This window comes from Buceros rhinoceros, unplaced genomic scaffold (genome assembly GCF_000710305.1).
Source record: "Buceros rhinoceros silvestris isolate BGI_N320 unplaced genomic scaffold, ASM71030v1 scaffold18434, whole genome shotgun sequence".
NCBI classification, from domain to species: Eukaryota; Metazoa; Chordata; class Aves; order Bucerotiformes; family Bucerotidae; genus Buceros; species Buceros rhinoceros.
The window spans coordinates 2,547-22,186 of NW_010407857.1; the positions used below are offsets into that span (position 1 = coordinate 2,547).

At 36.2% G+C, this 19,640-nt stretch overlaps 1 protein-coding gene across 1 annotated transcript in view; it reads left to right on the top strand.

The window, feature by feature from the left end:
* Positions 1-1,026: 1,026 nt before the first annotated feature.
* The window catches only part of LOC104492152 (dual specificity protein phosphatase CDC14A-like), a gene marked incomplete at its 5' end in the record, with an annotated part of 39,520 nt that continues 20,906 nt past the window's right edge, over positions 1,027-19,640 (top strand). The window contains 4 exon segments of the mRNA XM_010134665.1: positions 1,027-1,122; positions 7,165-7,244; positions 14,688-14,754; positions 16,954-17,016. Coding sequence (XP_010132967.1) covers positions 1,027-1,122; positions 7,165-7,244; positions 14,688-14,754; positions 16,954-17,016 — 306 coding nt within the window.

Below are 19,640 nucleotides of genomic sequence, written 5' to 3' on the forward strand. Positions count from 1 at the left end.
AAAGAGAGTACGTTAAAATTGTCACATTGAATTTGGGTAGCAGGAACATTGGTATAAATACTGTTTATAATGTATGCAGCTTTTAAAAATAGAAATGCGTTTCAGATATCTGGAAACGGAATCCAGGATGTCTCTTGATTACTTATTCAAAATTGTAGAGCGCTGTAGAAATTGGTTAGGAAAAACACGGGTGATAGTCAGAATATAATGAAATTGTAGCAATTAATGAAGCTACAGAAATAACGCAGCAAACTGTCCAACTTGACATTAAGTGACAATTTTATCTCTCTGGCTTTAAATAGTTTTGGTGCAGTTTGTTGTTATTGTTCTTCTCTGGTGCTTGTTGACTTGTTTCAAAAGAGAGTTTTGTCCACAGGATTCTGACAGAGACTTCTTTTGTTCCTGAAGAAAGAAGAATTGCAAGCGTTACTAGTTTTATCTCTGCCTAGCCTTTTTTCCAGGCTTTTCACTTGTGCAATAACTTTTTTAATGTAAATTCTTGCTCTTAAAGCTTTCTAAAAATGTTTGTCACTCCATTTTTAGGTAGTATAGATGGAAGCGTGTTGTTTAACTTAAAATGCCTGTAAGATTGATAGTTTCACTTTTTCTCTTGACTTCTCCACAGAATTGTTTGTGAAAGAGATTTAACATATAGGAGGGTGTTTTTGTCTGAAAATTTCCAGTCTTCAACCAGTGTTCATAAGCTATTTTTCGAATATTTAAACTTGGAAAAAATCCATTATTTCATATTGAACATTTTGGTTCAAATGCATTTTATACGATATTTTCACAAAGCAAACTAAGAGATCTGCCCTGATACAGTGGCTGTTTCCCTGCACTCTCTTCTGTAATGTAAGAATATTGTTCATGGTATCAGTAATTTTTTTCTCCTTTAATTTCAAGAATCTCTCTATAACAATTTTTTCTGACTTGTTTTTCAGATTTGGAAAAGTGATTTTTGAAAGTATTTTTAAAGTATATTCTGCTCCCAGTAAATATGTTGTTTCTCTGTTTTTTTTTTTTTAACAGTATTTCAGTCTATCAAGAAAGAAGATAGTGTACTATACCAGTTTTGACCAGCGGAAACGAGCAAATGCAGCATTTTTAATAGGCGCATATGCTGTAAGTATTATCAAATGGATACTCCTTCCTCAAGAGATATCTGCTGTGTGTAAAATAGCATCTCAAGGGATGGTCCTTTAGGGAGGTAGGCAGACTGTCATTTGATTCTTCTCTAAGCTGTTTTTGAAAATTCTGCTGTATGAGTTCCAGGGAAGCCCCGTCTTTGACACTTCTTACTGTACTACACAAGGAGTGGCTTTGGTGGATCATGTGCGTGTTTTCCTAGGACACCATTTTCCTGAATGATAAAAATGCAGACCACAAACTTGCCTAAACTTGGCTGTCATAGGATCAATTGCTGCTCAGTGGCAGTAGTGAGATTCATACTGGGGAAGAGAAAGGTATTTCTCACAGCCTTTCTTAAAGCTACTAGTCCAGAGTCCGAGTGATTATTGGATGGATTTCTTTTCTAAGTTAATGTTAGCCTATCCAAAACAATGGAAGAATTGAGGTATTTCAGCCTTCTAATATTACAGGTAATATGCAGTACATAGGGCTGAGTTAGTTACACAAGCTTAATTTTTGTTATATAAGTTTTGGTAGTCCCAAGCTGACACTTGCACAGCCACTTGTGTGACTTCATAGCAGTGTATCTCAAACTTCGATTTCACCCTCCTGCTCTATTCAGCAGAATTGGAGCACGCTTGTAGAAAACTCAGAGTCTTTGCTGTAGCTTGTTCTATGCTGATGATGTATTGAAATTAACAAGCAGCTGGTCCTGAGCCGCACTCTCTGTTAAGTCAGGCTTTATACTCTGTGAAAGCTGGTATATTTCTTTCAGGCATGAGGTCATGCTGAAAACAAAGCTCAATAAATGCATGTTGTAATATGGAAAAAATACAGGTTGCAGATTCTTGTGATTAAAAAAATGTTTTACTACAAGTGTGAGGATAGTCTGTACATGCTCTTGAGAAATATCTATTTAAATTTAGAGAAAAAATCGGGATAAGTTCAAATTTTAAAAATCTTTGGGTTAGATTTTTAACCCTTAGGAGTAGTCCTGAAGTTGGTAGCTTACGTGTACGATAAGGTAAATCAGCGTGCCACAGCTGCATGCACATCTAACCTTTGCCTAGCATATCTGAAGCTGCGTAGAGCTTTAGCATATGCAAGTGATCTACAGCTGTGTTTGATACTGTGACTGTTGTCAGACTAGTAGATGCTTTAAGTATCTTCTGATTATTGAAGTTGTTCTGTACCAAGAATAATTCTTTATTAATACAGTGTTACCAGTACAAAAAAGTACTTGTTCTCTTGTAGAACACACCTTATAGTCACTTTCCAATTCGTCTCAATTTAGTATAACATTGCAAAACAGTTTGCACAAAGATATTTAGTGTGCTACCGAAGTACGTCATCCTATAATTACTTCTACAAATGTGTACAGATGTGCTAAACTTGCAAATAGTATGGGAGTCACTCATGTTCTATATTGATTGATACTAATGCCGGTAAGTTCATAAAATAAGTATTTATTTTAAAAAGTTATTATCTCCCTAATAATCTTAATTTTTTTAAAGTTTTTTGACTGCAAAAGCTTGGCTTTTATAGTCCAAGCATATTAATTTTGTGCTCAAGAAATAGTATTTGCATTTTTTGAATATTTTACCTGTAAGTGCTATGTTCAGTCAGATGCAGTAGCTGTACACTCTCGGGTTACCTGGTAGGCTGGTTCCTGTCCTGAAGGAATCTAATTATATTCTTCAGTAAAAGAACTCTGTGTAGTTGGCAATTGGGTCTGTCAGAATTTGCATATGCAAATTGTGACAAGTATGTGTACTTTTTGATTCTAAGATCTTCTAAATTTTGTGTCTTGTCTTCAATTATACAAGCTTTTTGAGACCAGGAAGTCCTATAGTTGTGAACTCTACCAATGCGTGAAAGTTAATTGAGAAGGTTTGGTTTGTTTGTCCTGGTGTTAAAATATTAAGTGTAAAATGAAACATGGAAAATGGTGGATCAGGTTCTAGGAATGGGTTTCCAGTGGTGATTATGCTACTTACTTTGTTCCAGTAAACAACTTCTTAGACATGTGTACTGAAATACGCTGCAGCTATTAAAATATTTTAATAAGGGAGTCTTAAGTTTAAGCAAATTTTAGCTTGCCTGTTTGTAAATCGCCTGTCAGGAAGATGTGTTTTCTAAATTCCGTTTTTTACAGTGGACTTCCAGTACATGTGGGCTAATTATGACCAGTTGTCAAATTCTCATCCTTGCTCTTAAGAATTCTGCAAATCGCAGGGGGAGTACTATTCTGCTTGTACCAGTGACTGCTCTTGTACTCCTAGGGAAAAGGAGCAGGAGGAAGAAAGAACATATGTCTGTGACTCCTGGTAAACCCAGAGCTTTCCTTCTACCCTTGTAGAAGACAAGTAGTAGTTATCTCTTGCAGTTCTTCAAAGATCAAAACTTGGTTAGTGGACCAAAATCTGTCTTGGTGAAACACGCTTTCATCCTGTGACAAACTCTGAAAAGAGATCTGGTCAGCTATTTTTCCTTTTCCGTGCAGATAGGCTGGTTATATTTCTTTCTCGCAATTTCTTTATGTGTATTTTGCAGTAATAGCTTTTGTTAGACCTCTGACAAAGGGAGAAAAGCTGTTGAGTTCTTAAGTTTGCAATTTTATCACAGCAAATGACTAGGTAATAGTGAACCACTATGGTGTGTTCAGTCATTTGCTTGCAGGAGACTTTCCCCCTAATTTAAAAATGTAAGTTAGACTTCTCAGTCCTACCTGAAGCTTTAAGGGTTTGTTCTCTTGTAATCTGAGCATACTACACTACTATTCAAATCTGTAATCCCTCCCTTGGGAGGGTGAGCAACTACAGAGGCCTTTCAGTTACTGCAGCGTGTACAGCCTCTTGCTATTTCAAGGTTGCTTGAGTTTGGCTTCACAAAATTCTCATGATAACTTGGAAGCTCTAGAGTAGATCTGTTCCATATACTTTTAATTTGAAAATGGCAAGTATGGCTGGAAACAAGATGAATCCAAATTGTATTTGAAATATTGTGGGTGACTGTTAAGGTGGAATTGCAAAACACTAATTCCATTTTTGTTCTGTACACGCTGCCAAGAAAATTTATATCGTATGTCCTAAAAACTGTATGTGCCCAGTATTGCTGCATGTTGTGTTCCTTCATAGTGTCCCAGCTGTGGAGAGCTTTATCTTCCAACTACACCATTATTCAGGAAGTTGAGAACAGAAGAATGGGAATACCAGAGAAAAAATTTTGGATATTTTCAACATTTGCTGAATGTGGTTTTTTAAGAGCTAGCAGTGCCACATGATACGAGCTGTAGTAGTGACAGCGGGGAAAGGTGGGAGAACCTTGTCTCTTGTAAAACAGCTCTTAGAAAAGAATATCTGGAAAATGACGGCTTTTTTTTAAAAAAGATTTTTTCTCACATTACTATTTAGACACAGGTTCAATTTATACCAACTACTCACAACAGGCTCTTTTCTTCTATTTGTATATGTCACAGAATGAAAGCGCTCTGAAAATTGATCATATTAGATAAAAAAAATAAAGCTAAGTTTCAGTTTCTGAGTTTTCATTGATAAAGATGAGTCAGAAAATGGTCTCCTCAGTTTTTTTGTATGGATATCACTACTTTTCAAGTACTGAAGAGCTCTGTTCAGTGTTTCTATCCCTGTCCTCCTTCCTCTTGTGTTCTTAGTATCTTTTTCCTGTTTACATCCTGGTGTCTTTATTACGAGCTTTTATGAGCGTTGTGGACAGACAACTAGCAGTGTTTGGCGCAAAATGTCAGGTATACGTGTCTTTGAGTAGAGACAGATTTGAAGTACCGTAACTTCCGTGAAATAAAAACTGCAACATTGGGAAAATACTCATATCGTACAACTTTGCCCCTGTTTCAGATTTCTGACTCCCTAAAGATGAAACATGTAAGATGAAAACTTACTTTCCCTGAAGGCCTCTGAACTGCCTTATAAGGATCTTTTGACTATAAGCAGGAATTTAGGCTTTCAGTGTAAGCTGATTGACATGGTTATTGACATTATTTGACAAAAATAAAATCAGTATTTTTCTCAGAAATACACCCTCCACTAAAATCTATTCAATTGTTCTTAAATGCTGAAAACTTTATGAAGGAGATATAAGGATCTTTCACAAATAACTCTGAAAGCAGTATAGCATTGCTACGCTGCAGGGGTTGAAAGCATGAGGTTGCTGCCATTAGTTAGCAATCATTGCTGTAGACAGACCATTACAGCTTAAAAATAAACAGAAATGGGCCCTTCTACTTTTTGAATTAAGTAAATATGGATATCCATTAAGTAAATATCTCAGTCTGTTCCAGTGTTGGTAATCACTGGTTTGACCCCAACAATGAGGTTAGGGTTAGAAAAAATTGTTCTGGTAACGTGGAATAAATTGAGTGGGTTTCATACAGAAGCTGTGGTCTCAGAAAAGATGCATTCTTTCAGAGATTAAGGAGGGAGGGATATGGAAGTTTGGGCAAATACAGGGACATTAATTTTAAGAAACCTAATTTGGGCACTTTTGCTAAAAAAAAGTCAATCTTTCAACCGCAGTATTGCGATTTGAAGGGTGGAAGTGAGGTGGGGTTTGTTCCTCTTTTTGGGTGCTGATTATACTGATCTGTGCTATCAGTGTGACCGTGATGAGTGGAGCAGCAGCACTGGAGCCTGGGACTGAAATACAACTCCGTGTCAGGAAGCTGATCTTCTGAAGGCAAATCTGACTCTGTAGAGAGTTTTGGTCCAAAATCAGACCAGTTGTTCAAAGCAGTGAAATAGGTGGTAGCTGAAAAAGGAATTGATTCTTGACCCTCATTGAGTCAAGGCAGATTTTTTCAGACTGTTTTGCTTGAGTCATTTTTTTTTTTAGGTATTTTTTATTTTATCCTTGTCTTTTCTGTCTGTCTTGTCGATGTTTCATAAAGAAGTGCGAGAAAATTTACCTACCATGTTGACATCATATAGAATACCAAGAATGCCATTAACTTGAGATATGACTCTAGACATAAAACAAATTGCAAGTGTTCTGGGAGTGACCACCACTTTCCTATATTCTTAATGTGCTCAAGGTCAGAAGTTGAATAAAGCTTTTAGATCAGAAACCAACGTATGTCTTAAAATAATTATCAGACTACTTCATATTCAACAGTTAAATGTGTGTAGAGCTAAAAAAAACCCCAAACCCGTAGCCATGTAGGTGCTGGTTGTCAGTTGAGTTGGGGAGAAATGGCTAGAAAAATTATGTGGCTTTGTTTGCAAACATATTTGTGCAAATACGTGAAATATGCCTGTCAAAACTGAGGAATCTTGTTTTAAATAATGTGCTTTCTTTATATGTGTTCCAAGTTAGATTTATTTTAAGACCAGTTTTACTGTACAAATTGGAATTGAAATGCAACAAGATGTAGGTGTGTTCCAATTTCTTACTTAAGCTAGTACAGTTGATAGTATTCAGCAATAGCCTCGGCTTAGGGTGTTATATTAACTATATGTTGGTTTCATAGTAACAGGTGCAGCTTGTTGATTTGGATGTTTTTGTTAATTAGTAGTTTGATATTGACAGTTAGGAATCAAAAAATATTTGTGTTAGAAAATCTTCCATTGAGATGTGGTAGAGAAATGATTCCTTTGTCAGTTGCTGTGGTAATATTTTGACTCATCTGAAGTTGGACAGAGAACTCCTGGTATAGTAGGTGCCTGTTTTTTCCATCTTAGTACAATGTTTAGTCTTGTCTGTAAGTCTCTCAGTTGTAGCAATATGTGGCTTTTATTTTTTTTCCGCTTTCTTTAAAGGAGGGAAATGACACAAAACCAATAACCCCAGTTTCTGTTAACTTGTTTTGATTTCTGAGTCTTTTACTTTGTGTAGGTGTGTCTTTTGTGACCTATAAATGTCAGATGAGATGGTGATGAAGGAGTATGATATACATTCTTAGGAGTTTAGTGGGCTGGGGGAAGCTTACATATGCTTAATGACTTTTTAGGCTCAGGGCTGATTTTTTTTTTTTTTTCTCCCCTCTCCCCCCATCCCTTTTAGGTAATATACTTGAAGAAAACACCGGAAGAAGTTTACAGAACGCTTTTGTCTGGATCTAATCCACCATATCTTCCATTTAGGTATGTGGACATGAGATATGGGCCTGATTGTTGCGTTTTGGAATTTGTAAAAACAAATTTTTCAGATTGCCTTCCCAGAAAAGGGTTTCATGTCTGCTACAGACATATCAAAATGACTGATCTCCAGAAAAAATAGTTTTCACTTTTGGAGGAATTACTTGCTCTATATTGCAATAATAAAGCCGCTTTGAGTGATTTGAGTTTTAAGTAAGACTCCCACTCATGCGAACCATCGGGTTTTGAAAATAGGTCCTAGCATGTTTGTAATTTAGCAATTAAAACTTTTCTTCGTGTTTTACTACTTGGAAGTAATTCAACTAGTGCCTGACCAGATAGACTTACCTGAATGACGCGAGTTTTATGCTGTTATATTTTCTCTGTTTTGTAGAACAAGTACTGATGTTCAAGTTATTAAATTCCTTTGTTTTTCTGTTTTCAATGAATCAGATAATATCTATCAGTCTATATTCTTTGAACTGAGGTCATATTCAGACTTGAATCTGAGGAGTTTTAGCAAAGAGACTTCCAAATTTTTTTGATGGTGTGGACCATGACGTGCCCTTTTGCTTTATGAATGGAAATACCTCACAGTATTCCTGTGCAAACACTGGCAATAAAAGGCAACTACAAGAAGGTCAATATCCTCTTTTTTCAGAGGAGTCAGCAAGTCGTGTTTACAGGTAGTGTTCACTGTCAGCCAATGCATTTGTAAATGTAGAGCTACCTTGTCTGTATCAAATTCAGCTGCTGATTCTGCAGCTACTCAGCAAAGGAAGATCAGATTGTCTCTTTTCTCATAGCTTGTATGGGAGCCAAATACAGTTTAAACTGTTGGAATGGTAGATTTGTATGTAAAGACCAGTTTGCCTGTGAAATCTTAAACCACCAAACACATTTTTAAAAAAGGTGTCAAATCAATAATAGCTTTTATTGGCAGAGAGTTTACACGTAGACTATTTTATTCCAAAATAGAATAGTGAGCTACTCCAGGATCAGCAAAGGAGTAGTCAAGAAATACAAGAAACAAGATTTTCTGAAGATAACCTTTTATTATATACAAAGAGCACTTCACATTTCCCAGGGGAGAGAGTGCTAACTGAAAACACTGAAGAAGACAATGTCCAGCAAAGGGAATACTCAGTTTTTGCAGCCTGTGTTGTCAAAATGATTGCAAAAGCTTGATTGCTTCATTCCGTTTTTTTCAGGAAAAAGGGCGATTAGTGTAGAGAGTAGGCAGTCTGCTGAAACAGAACTCCTCTGCTGTCTTTGTCTGTTTCCAGCCCTGGGTTGCTGGGAGATAAATGATTGGCTAAAACTAAAGCTTTTTGGGGAGACCGTGGGTTTTTTGAGGTGTGGATGGGTTTTAGTATCTTTGGTTTTTTGGGGGTTTTCAGTAAAAAGCAATTTTAGAGGATGGGAGGGAAACAATCTTCTTGAGCAGAGCCTTGCTTTTTTTATAAGGAATATAGTGTTACGAGCTTTAACTACAAGAATGAAACATCTTGATTTCTTGAGTGTTTTTTCTTATGTGGCTTGGGGCTAGAAAGCACTTAAGTTTCTTTTGGAGCTGCTTTGGACTACGTCAGGTCTGGGTGCTGGATTAGAGCCTAAGCAGATTCTGTTACCTGCAATATAGTTCATCCTACTGAGAAAGAAGGCTATGTAGTCTAACTGTAGGAAAGAGAGACAGAGATGAGTAAGGATATGAACTAAAGAATTCTGACAAGATAGGAAGCTGGGTAAGAAATTGGGAGTCAGGTAGGAAGGCGGTTTTTGAAAGTTGAATTCATAGGAAGAGGCTAGGATAGTGACATAACGAGCTTAAAAATTACTGGGGTTGAGAGAAGGGCAAATAGATCTGATGAGGGCCTGCAGTGGGACAATCTAGATTAGCTGGGAATGGGGAAGAATTAATTTATTCCTTTTTTCCTGGTTTTGCAAGGCCTTTGAGATTATTTTCTCGCCCTGTCTGTTCTAAAACATTTGAGACATCTCTGGTGCAGAATTACAGTGTGATACAGAGGCTGAGGCAAATGAACCTGCGCTAGGAGCAGTAGCGCTGCCTTAGCTAGTGAGTGTATCTACTTGGCATTGAGCTATGCTACGAAGAAGCAAGTTGGTGCTGTGGGAAAGTTTGCAAACCTTCCACATCTTCAGTGTCTTCAAAAGGACTAAAATTACTCTTATGTACAATGAAAAACATAAGCCAAGTGGCTTACCTCTTCTTTCTTATTCTAAGGTTGAGGAAGGAAGTAATTTGAGATATTAATCTTTGGTATTCAGCATTTATTCTTGGATCTTAGATATTATGTAACTTCCGAGGTATAGGTCATCTCCGAATAGTTTCAAGTGCAAAAATCTATCAGTGAGCAATGATCAATGAAGTGTTACAGCTAGACTACTGAAGTTCATTAATTTGATACTGGAAGCATCTTCCATTTGGGAAAAAAAAGATAACCTTGAATAGGTAGAGGCTGCAGGATTGTCAGATTCTTTATGGAGTACTGAAGTAAGTTTACATGAAGTGATCACTGTGAATCTGATCTACTTTCATCTAGCTCAGTGACCTCAAAAAGCCTTAATCGGCTTAGATCTTCAGCTGGTATTTTAAAGACAGCTTCAGCAAATACTGTTCAGGGTGGAAGGCAATCAGAATACCCCTCTTACAAGATACATGGAAATTTTGGGGGTTTGCTTTTATAATAGAAAAACTAAAGACAAAGAAGGGGAATAAAGCACTGCTGTCTTTGAGATGTTTTCATCTTCCCTTTGGCTGATTCATTCTCACTTGTTGATGCTCTAGTCTCTTGAAGATCTTAAACGGAAATGAGAAGACACAGTACAAGAAAATGGTGCTAACACCATTTTAAATCATCATAAATACCAGTTTGCTGTTGTGAAACTAAGTTTTAGGTTTTTACCTTGAACTAGTCTGTATTTGCCTTTAATATAAAGAGGAAAACCAAATATATTTCAGTATTATTGTGTTCAATCTCTAGATATGACATGAATTTTAGAGCTAGGTTTTAGTTTACAGCTTTTGTTTCTTTACCAGCAAGTGCTGCAGAAACAAACTATTTTGTTATCGACAGTGTTTAGAGGTTCAAAAGGGAAAGTGTTCTGCAGTATTGAGGTCAGCTGCAGTAACTGTGAAATCGAATGTGGGATTTGCAGCTCTGTAATGTCGGCTCAGATTCATACTATATCTGCATCTCATAGAAATAGAGTACAGTCTAGTCACAAAAACACTGTCTGAAGATAAAGGTGGTTATGCATTTAGTCGTTACAGACTGGAATATTACTGTAATAAATGTGTGATCAGCAACAAAAACCAGAGCACCCCCACTGTAAAACTGCAGGAGATGTCTGTATGTCCTCTGTTCCATTATTCTGATAGGAAATAAGGTCTTCCTTTCTTTTAGATGCTTTTTCAAACACAGACTTCTGAGTTGAACAAAAAGATACTACGTTTGAAGTTCAAATAGCTTCGTTTCCACCAGTAAAAATACCTAAATGTTTTTTGTGTATGCATAAGTAATCTCAGTAAGTTAAAACTTACTACTGTCTTAAATGTAAACACATGCTTTAGATTTCAGTAGAATGGGATGCTCAGTGGGTGCAGTGGACAAAGGAAAAGAATATGTTTAAACAGGAAGAATGTTGGGAATTAAAATGAATTTAATCTAAAAGTACATGTTTCTTTAAGGTTAGTAAGGGTATTTTTTCTTTAGAGTGCTCTTCCTCATAACTGTCAGGGCTTGCATTTAGGTTTATCATGATACAAGGCGTGGCCCATTCAGAATCTATTGCATTTTATGCCAGCTAAAATTAATATTGTTAGTTACTGCTCTAAAACTTTTGAAATATACCTGTCATGGGTAGAAAGCAAATGTGTGCTGGTGGATCTAGTGCTTTGTAACTGACTTCTGAAGTCAATGTGATATGAGAATAGCTGTACTTCTAAACAGGATTTTTGTAAAGGTTATTACTAGTTCTGGCAGAATCCAGTATTTTTATCCATCGTCTGGAAGCTTATACAAAATCAGTAGAAAGACGGATCGACTCTAAGAATAGTGAAATTGAACTAGCTGTTCTATTTTAGTTTTTAATTATTTTGTTTTCTCCAGTAAATAAATTAATTCAGGAGGATTCAGAGAATTAGATCAAATTTGTCTTTTTAATATTTTTGAAGCTTCTTAGTGATTTGACATTACTTCTGACTGACTCCTCTGAGATAGAAAAAGAATTTGATAACTCAGCCGCAGCCTGGAGGAATTCATCTAGATGACTGCTGGGGGGAGATTTGTTTTCATTTTGGTTTTAACAAAGAATAAAAATAGTGACTTAAAATACCTTAGATAGCTCCCTCTAAACAAAAAGATATTTTACTTGAGTAATTTATTTAAAACATTCAGGAAATTGGGTCACAATAAACTCTTAATCTTTGCCTTTAGAGTGTTTGAAGGCCTTTCTAGACACGTAGTTGGCAGTAAGATGAACATTAAACATCTGTCCTCTCTAACACTTCTGCAAAATGCTCTTTGATTAAACGCTAAAGGAATACTAACATTTCTCTGGAATAATATGAAATTATCTATTTGATAGAAAGATTTAATATAAAGAAAGTCACTTCATAAGTACACTGTGACTTTGCTTCATAAATAAACTACTTTTTTAATACTGTTTTAGTATTTTAAAAAGCTCTGTAAAGTGCATTTTGTTGTTTGCTCTTTGTTGTGAAACTAGTAACCTGGGTTTCGTCTACTAATACTGAGTCCACAAGCACTTGCCTTGCCTGTACTTCAAATATCACTCCACTGTATCAGTGGATCCAGCATGCAGAGTCCTCACAGATTTTACATAAAACTCCTGCCAGATGAATTTCCTTGGTCTTACACCTGAAATCTAATGCCTGTAGGTACCTTAGCATAAAACGATAAAGTTTCAGAAAGGGGTTTGCATCTGGAATTGATTCTAATCAGCCAGTTGTACCTTTGGAAACTAGAGAATATATATATATTCCTGGTTTTATGCTGAAAAGGATTTGGATTGCAGAAATAAAAATGACTGTGACTTTAAGGAAAAAAGTGCATACATTTTGTTCCATTTTCTTGTTTTTCAATTATGATAGAAGGAACTTTTATGAGCTTCTCACCAAAACATACCTGAGGGGTAGAGAGAGAGAGAGAGTGCATATGGCAAGGTCTGATATAATACACTCATTGTTTGCCATGGTTCATCAAACATCACGCTTTCCCTTGAAGCATTAGGTAAAACTAATAACTTCCAGGTGTACTTCACTACCATGCTGTACTTTCATTCATATCTAGCGTTTGTGTATGGATTCATTACATTATTGCTTTCTGCCACAGAAGACAGATGGTGACGTGTGTTTTCCAGGTGCTAACTCAGTGTGTTGCATTTCTTTAAGAAAACATTAGAACGCTGTTATTCTTTGAGGTTCTTGGAATTTGGGATTAGATTTAAATGGCTTTAAATTTGTTCATTCCCAAACTTAGCTTCTTTGGAATTTTCTCATCTTTCTGTTATTGCACCGTGGCTGGCAAGTGTCAGCAGAGCTGTTTTTTCCCGTCGGAGTACACCTGTTGTAATGGTTAGGTGCACAGCAAAGAAATGAGTCCTTTGGGACACAGGTGGTGTAGGCGCTCCACTGGCAGTAGTTGCCTGTGGGAACTGTAGCTAAGAATACACCTGGAGTTGTGATAGGCTTATCTCGTACATCTAGGTTGAGTTCAATGTCCTCTCTCCCTTCTCCCTCTCGCTCTCATAGTGCTGCTTCTTAATGGATTAGAGATTACGTGGCTTTTCCCCTGGTACTCTTTTTATGTGCTGCAGTATCAGATTCAGTATCAGTTGAAGTAGTTATATATCTATAGATAAAATAAAAACTATATTCTTGTTCTAGCAAAATAACATGTAATATAGAACATCTGCTACAATCGTGTCTTCCATCCATATTTCTTTAAATATTAAATTTTGTAGTTTGCAGTTTTCTTTTTTTAGGCTCTGTTGTTTCTGTCAGCCCTTTCAGAAAACTGTGACAGCTTCTAAAGATTTTCTGCTATCTACGTGTTCCCATTGGGGCCTTAAGATTTTTTGCTTGGAAGACTTTTTTGTTTGCTAAAACACTTTGGTACTAAAATGATCTGTTATCCAACTTTGCCCTGTAAAAAAATTTACTGTCTGTAAAGTTTATGTTTTACAGCTTTGGTATGTTCTGCTTATCTAATATAATGAAAATACTTTATGGCTTCTCATTTTGGGAAACTTCTTTGTTGGATTTGAATATTGAAGGTTTTTTCACACTTCAGCATTCCCATTCTGAAACATTGTGGCTAAATATTTTTTAATAATCTAATAACTTTAAAGCTTTTCCAGAGTAACCTGCCTGTAATGACATTACCGAAGTTGTAGCCTCTGATTTTCTTAAATATTTTTTTCTATGAATGCTGCTTGCTCAAAACTGCTATACTTACTCTGCTCTTAAGGAATAACAAATTTCATACTACTTAGAGCAAGTAGACAATCAAAAAAGGAAAGTTTTCAATGAAAGACTGAAATTTTGAATCAATTACAGATTAAATATGTATCTGTCTGAAACCTAAAATTCTGCTATTCTGAAAAATTGCAGTTGTTAGCAGTCTGGATAAGATAGTTTAGAGCAAAACTATAAAAGATTTCTTTAATGAGTGGTTAGGAAATAATCTGTCCACGCAGAACTTTGTTTAAATGCAGACCAGGCTGGAAACACCAAACTGGTTTGGAAGTACAAAGAAGTACTTCTTTCCATAGTGCATTTGTTGTTATTTTTTGATGGTCTTACATATTCTTCTGTTGATGTCGCTCACCACTTGAATACATTTTGCTTTGGGGTATCCTGTGATCTTTTAAAGAGCAATGGTGATTTTCATAGTGGCAGAACTGAGGTTAAGTAATTTTAAATTGGATTGTATCTGGATAATTTTTAATCAAATCTGTAATCAGGCATCAAAATGAGAGCCTGTAAATGAAATCCGAACTAGTCATCTATTTGCCTTCCCGGTAGGCAGTGTAACTCAATAAAGACACCAATAATGGTTAAAGGAAGTTTTGCTTTATTTGCTACTATTGTTACACAGTTGAGAGGACACACAGCTTCTTGTTCCAGACAGTATAAATAATTTGGTAAAGGGCATGTAGTTAGCTAACGTAAAATATGCACTTAAAATAATTTGCAGTAACTAACTGCATTCACGCTGAGCTACATCTTTGATAGGGAAATGCTTTAGCATGAACAAGCTTCTGAAAAGATGTTGCCTTTGAAATTTTATTCAGAGTTCTCAGAGGAGATTGAATAACTTGAACATAGTTTGTCGTGTGCTGTCTTTCCCCGAGTTATTACAATAATTTTGTTTAATACATTAATTTGTATTAAATCTATAGGGATGCTTCATTTGGGAACTGCACGTACAATCTTACGATCTTGGACTGTTTACAGGGAATAAATAAGGTAATAACACTTTTCCTTAGCAAGAGATTTAAATTGATGAAGGATTAAAGAATTGATTAAATCTTTTAAAAGATGAAGGAAAATACTGTTAAAGCACGTTAGAAAATATGGCTTCAAAGAAAAATATGTGTGAATGAGTAGTATGCTGTCATGAAACCTAAATTACTGAGGACTGTGTTTGAGTCGTGACCGTGGAAGAAGGTTGCACCGTTAGCTGGGTGACCTGGCCTTTGACAGCTCCCTGGACTTCACCTTATGAATCGGCACGTGCAAAACACACCCGGCCTGGCTGGGGTCGGTTCTTCACAGAGCAAGACAGTGCGCTAGCTCTGCTAATCGGTCATTTATAACTGTTGGTAAAAGGGAATAGCGTAGGTTGATACAGGTCACATGAGACAGACGCCTAGGTATGCTGTGATTTAATCTGCTGTCCCACAGAACGCTTGGTTTGGTGTTTGACGCTAATAATCTTTTAAGAATTGCTTGAAAAAGAATGAAAACTAATGTGTGTTGCTGCTGTTTTAGTGTGTCACTTTTAAACAGTCCTGGTCCTGGGGAATATGAAGCTCCAGTATTCTTTTTTAAAAATGTTACATCACATCTTAATTGGAAACCTCGTGTTATAGAATATACTTCATGCTATAAGCAAAGATTAAATCTTGTTCATCATTTCCCAGTGATCTTGATGGAGGGGGCAGGCTATATGAACAGCTCTGTACAGATACTTCATTTGTAATTCTTGAAAGTATGGCGACACAAGTGTTTCTTAAAAATTGAAATAAGGGTGATCAGGCTTAATATTTTTAGTACTTTGGGACAGGAAAGGAGCTGTCAGTTAGCAGCAAGACCAATTTGAGTGGAATTCTATGGGTCCTGAAAGTCTGTGAAGCAATCAGTATAGTCACTGTAATTTATCTGCTACAAACATGTCAGAAGGACTTTGTGAATAATTTTTTTCTCCTTCGTTCCCATACAATCTATTATTAAATTTTTGTCCGTTTCACCTGCAGAGGTAAAAAAACCACTGAGCAGAAACCATATGCTTTAAAGTAAAATTTTAGTTCACCTGGGTAAATTTGGTGTTTGCACGCACATAAACAATACGTGTGTAGTTCAGGGGGCCTACAAATTCTGGAGTGCAGCCAGCCAACTTAAATGGTGCTTAAATTAAATATATTTTTCAAAATCGGCTGTTCAGACAAACCTCTCTGTATCTTAGGTTTCGTGACAGGTCCAGTCATTGAGCCTGTGTTGTCTATTACAAAGTTATATTTGTTTTGTCTTAAAAAGGGTGCTATATGTGTAGCAAATAATGGGAGACTGATGATTATTGGTTTTTAAATTGTTTTTTAGATCTGTGCTGTGTGTTTTATCAGACCTTTATGCCAGAATATGTAATATCTATACTCAGAATGCAGTAGATTCAGTACAAGTATACACTGCAGAACTGTCTTCCACCTATTCCTTGGAAGAAGTTTGGGCTCTTAATTCCTCGTTCATAGATTTGTTCTTAATATGGCATTATGCACAAATCTTTAGTACAAAATTGACATATTTAATAATATGCAGTGTTCAGATACAAAACTTGACTTCTCTCAATCTTGTCATAAATACTGTCTAATGCAGTCCAGTGAACTTCATTGTATCAGTGGAACGTGTGTTAAAAGCAAATCATGAAAATTAGGTTATACACAGTACTGTATTCTGTATATACCATTTTGCCTGGTATTATGGTGATAAAATCAGAGTATCACATTAAGGTATAGAAAAAACAGTAATGTTCTATAGTCTGTTATACCCTACTGCATGAAAATGTATTCAGCATAGAAATTGAATGAGTGTATGACAAAAAGGGAATTGCTTTTCAGTTTGTCATCTGCCTTACAGAGAAATAAAACCCCATACATAGTGGGGTGGGGAGAATCCGGTTTACGATTTAGGTGATATGCAACCACTTTATGTCCGATCGTAATGTCTCGGAAAGGGAAATTGTGAGCCTGATGTGCTTTAGTGATACTGTTGGAGCTTTTGTTGTCTGTGTTGTTAATCTGTGCAAAATGTAATGTTGTCTTAACATAGAGGTTTCAATAAGCCAAAAGCATAAACATTTAGCGGATTAGTTTTGAGTCTCAAAACCAGTACTAAAAAATGAGATTTTTACCATATTTCAGTATATACTGACACCTTGTTGCCTTTTAGGCCTTGCAGCATGGATTTTTTGACTTTAAGACTTTTGATGTGGATGAATATGAACACTATGAGGTTTGTACATCTAATACTGAGTTGAATGTGTTTGATTTATGTAAAATAAGTTAGAACATACAGTATCTCACAATTTAAAACATACTGGAAACACATTTTAATTCAAGAAAAACCTAGTGTTCATATGTAAGATGTGTACATCCAAATCTGTACGCCTGACGTGAAAAACACGCCGGATCAATGTCCTTACAATTTAAGTGCATTAGGTAATAAGTCTGCTGCTTTCTTGTTGCCTTTCTGGATTCTGGGACCTCTTTCACGCTTTTCCAGCCTTTCCCTAGGATATGGTCCAAGGTCTCTCAGCTGACCAGAATCTGTTTTCTTTCAACACCTGTCGAGCTGCTTCTTGAGATGCTATTAGTCCCAAATACATGGTACAGTTTTATAGCCACATAGATTAAGCACATCTTGAATTTTTTTAGTAAGAATGGTGCATTAAATGAGGACACCAGTAAAGAAAATACATCCAAAATAGTTCCCTGATGAAGTCCCAGAAAGCTTACAGGTGTCTTTCATTGTTCTGCTAGCCTTCTTAGAAATTAATAGATGCTCTGGTGACTCCAGGACTTCCAGGACTTCGTTCTGTAACATTCACACCTTTATTTGCTAGTAGTAGACAGTGATCTCGAACTAAATTGCTGCAGAGAACCTTTAAAATGATGCTTGTGCTGCACCTGTGAACTGGGGTGTGTACGGAGGAAACTGCAGGCACAGAAGGTGTATATTCATCTGGTCCAGAATAGCTGCATGATCTTTGTCTACCATTTCCCACACTCAAAGAAAGGGAAGAGGTTTTTACTGGTCAGTGACAACTATGTAGCCGTATTGGACCTTTTCTCTGGAACTCCCTGAAGCTCCTGCAGTTGCATTGGTTATGGAGAAAGATATATAAACTAGAGGTTTGCTAAACATTTAAATATATATTAAAGTCTCTTCGTAGAGTTGTGTTACTTTATTGTAGGCAGTATTCTTCCTCCCAGCCCCTCTAATGCAATTTTCAGAAAACTTGGAAATAATGAGAATAAATTTGCTTAGTCTGAAAACATTGATTTTGAAATTTATCTCAATTTGAATATTTCTAATATCAAAGAAGTTTTAGGGATAATTGTTTTTCTCAAATCTCTGTAACATTTGATAAATAACTTGTTTTACAAGCAGGAAGATTTGGGTGACTCAGTACATATCTGAAACACATACATCTATAGGAAATGCTTCATAAATGGTGACAAAAGGGTGAAGTCAGGAGAGGAATAAGCAGCTGCAAAATGTAATTTACCACACAAATCTATACAGGAGATGTTGGCTTTAACAGGCGCTTTAACGTATAGCTATTCACAAAACTTAAAAGCATTTGTAGAATGGTCCCTGATGGGGATATACCATTATACCAATGGTATACTGTAATGTTCCAAAATTATTAGACCAAGGAATTGGTATTGCCTTTGCTGAGTTACCAAAATTAAATGAACAGTAACTAACGTTTAAACTACAAAAGTGCTGCTTTTTTGCTTACTCCACGTACAAAAGGAAATTTTTTTTCTAAAATGATGGGAGTTCTAAGGTTTCTCTCTATATAGTAGGCATTAATCTGCCTGAAAAAAATATTGAAATAATTGACTGAAACTATTGCATTATCTTGTTTAATGCTAAACATTAGTTTGTGCAAAGTATATATGTGTGAATGCTACTTAAAGCATGCTGCCTGCTGTCTTGAGTTTAAGAAGCAAAAACCTGAGTAATTTTAAATTTTTTTGTCCATTTTTGGATATGTCTTCTATTATTTTATGCATCGTGGTCAGTTTTGTATGTTTAGATATGTCCTGTGCTGTGTCGCTAAAACTTGAAATGTTCCAGGTTTTTGCTATGTTAGGTGTTCAGTTGTGTATTTATGTGGAGAAAAGTTGCATAAGACTTAAAGGGAGCAGGCTAAAGGAAATTCTGTTTCACATTTATAGTTCTTTCAACTTACGATGTTATCAATGCAGCTAATTCCCCTTTTGTTGGACTAGATGTAAAATACACAAGTTCTTTTTAAAAAATAATAATGTTGTTTGCATATAGTGTGGAGCATATGCACACACATGTATCTGTAGTTCAGATTGGTTATAAGTTAAATTATTCACAATAACCCATGTAACTCTAAAGAACTACTTAAATGGCAAATACAATGGGTGGTACAAAGACAAAAATACTTCTAACTTTTTGAATAGGACTTCTTCCTTAGAAGGGAGTGGAGGTGCTGTCAGAGATAGCTAAACCGGAGATTGTCCTCCCGGTTTTGTATCGGGGACTGCAAGGGGTCCTGACTTGACAGTCAGATCGGTTCACTAGTCCTTAGGCAACCCTGTTAACTTAGGGGAGTTTTCACTGGGTGAGGACATTTGGAGCAAGCCTGATGGGCTTAGCTAAGCAAACAGTTGGTGAATTGATTATTGTAATGGCCATTATCAGAAGCTTTCACTCATTAGGATGTTTTGATGAGCTGAGAGCTAAAAACACAAGCTTAGTAATGCACTTGAACTGAGTGCTATGGCCTTAAAAGTCATGCTGAGAATAACTGCATTGCCAAATGAGGAATGAACATGCTTCAATTAAAAAAAAAAAAAAAAAAAAAGGAAAATTTC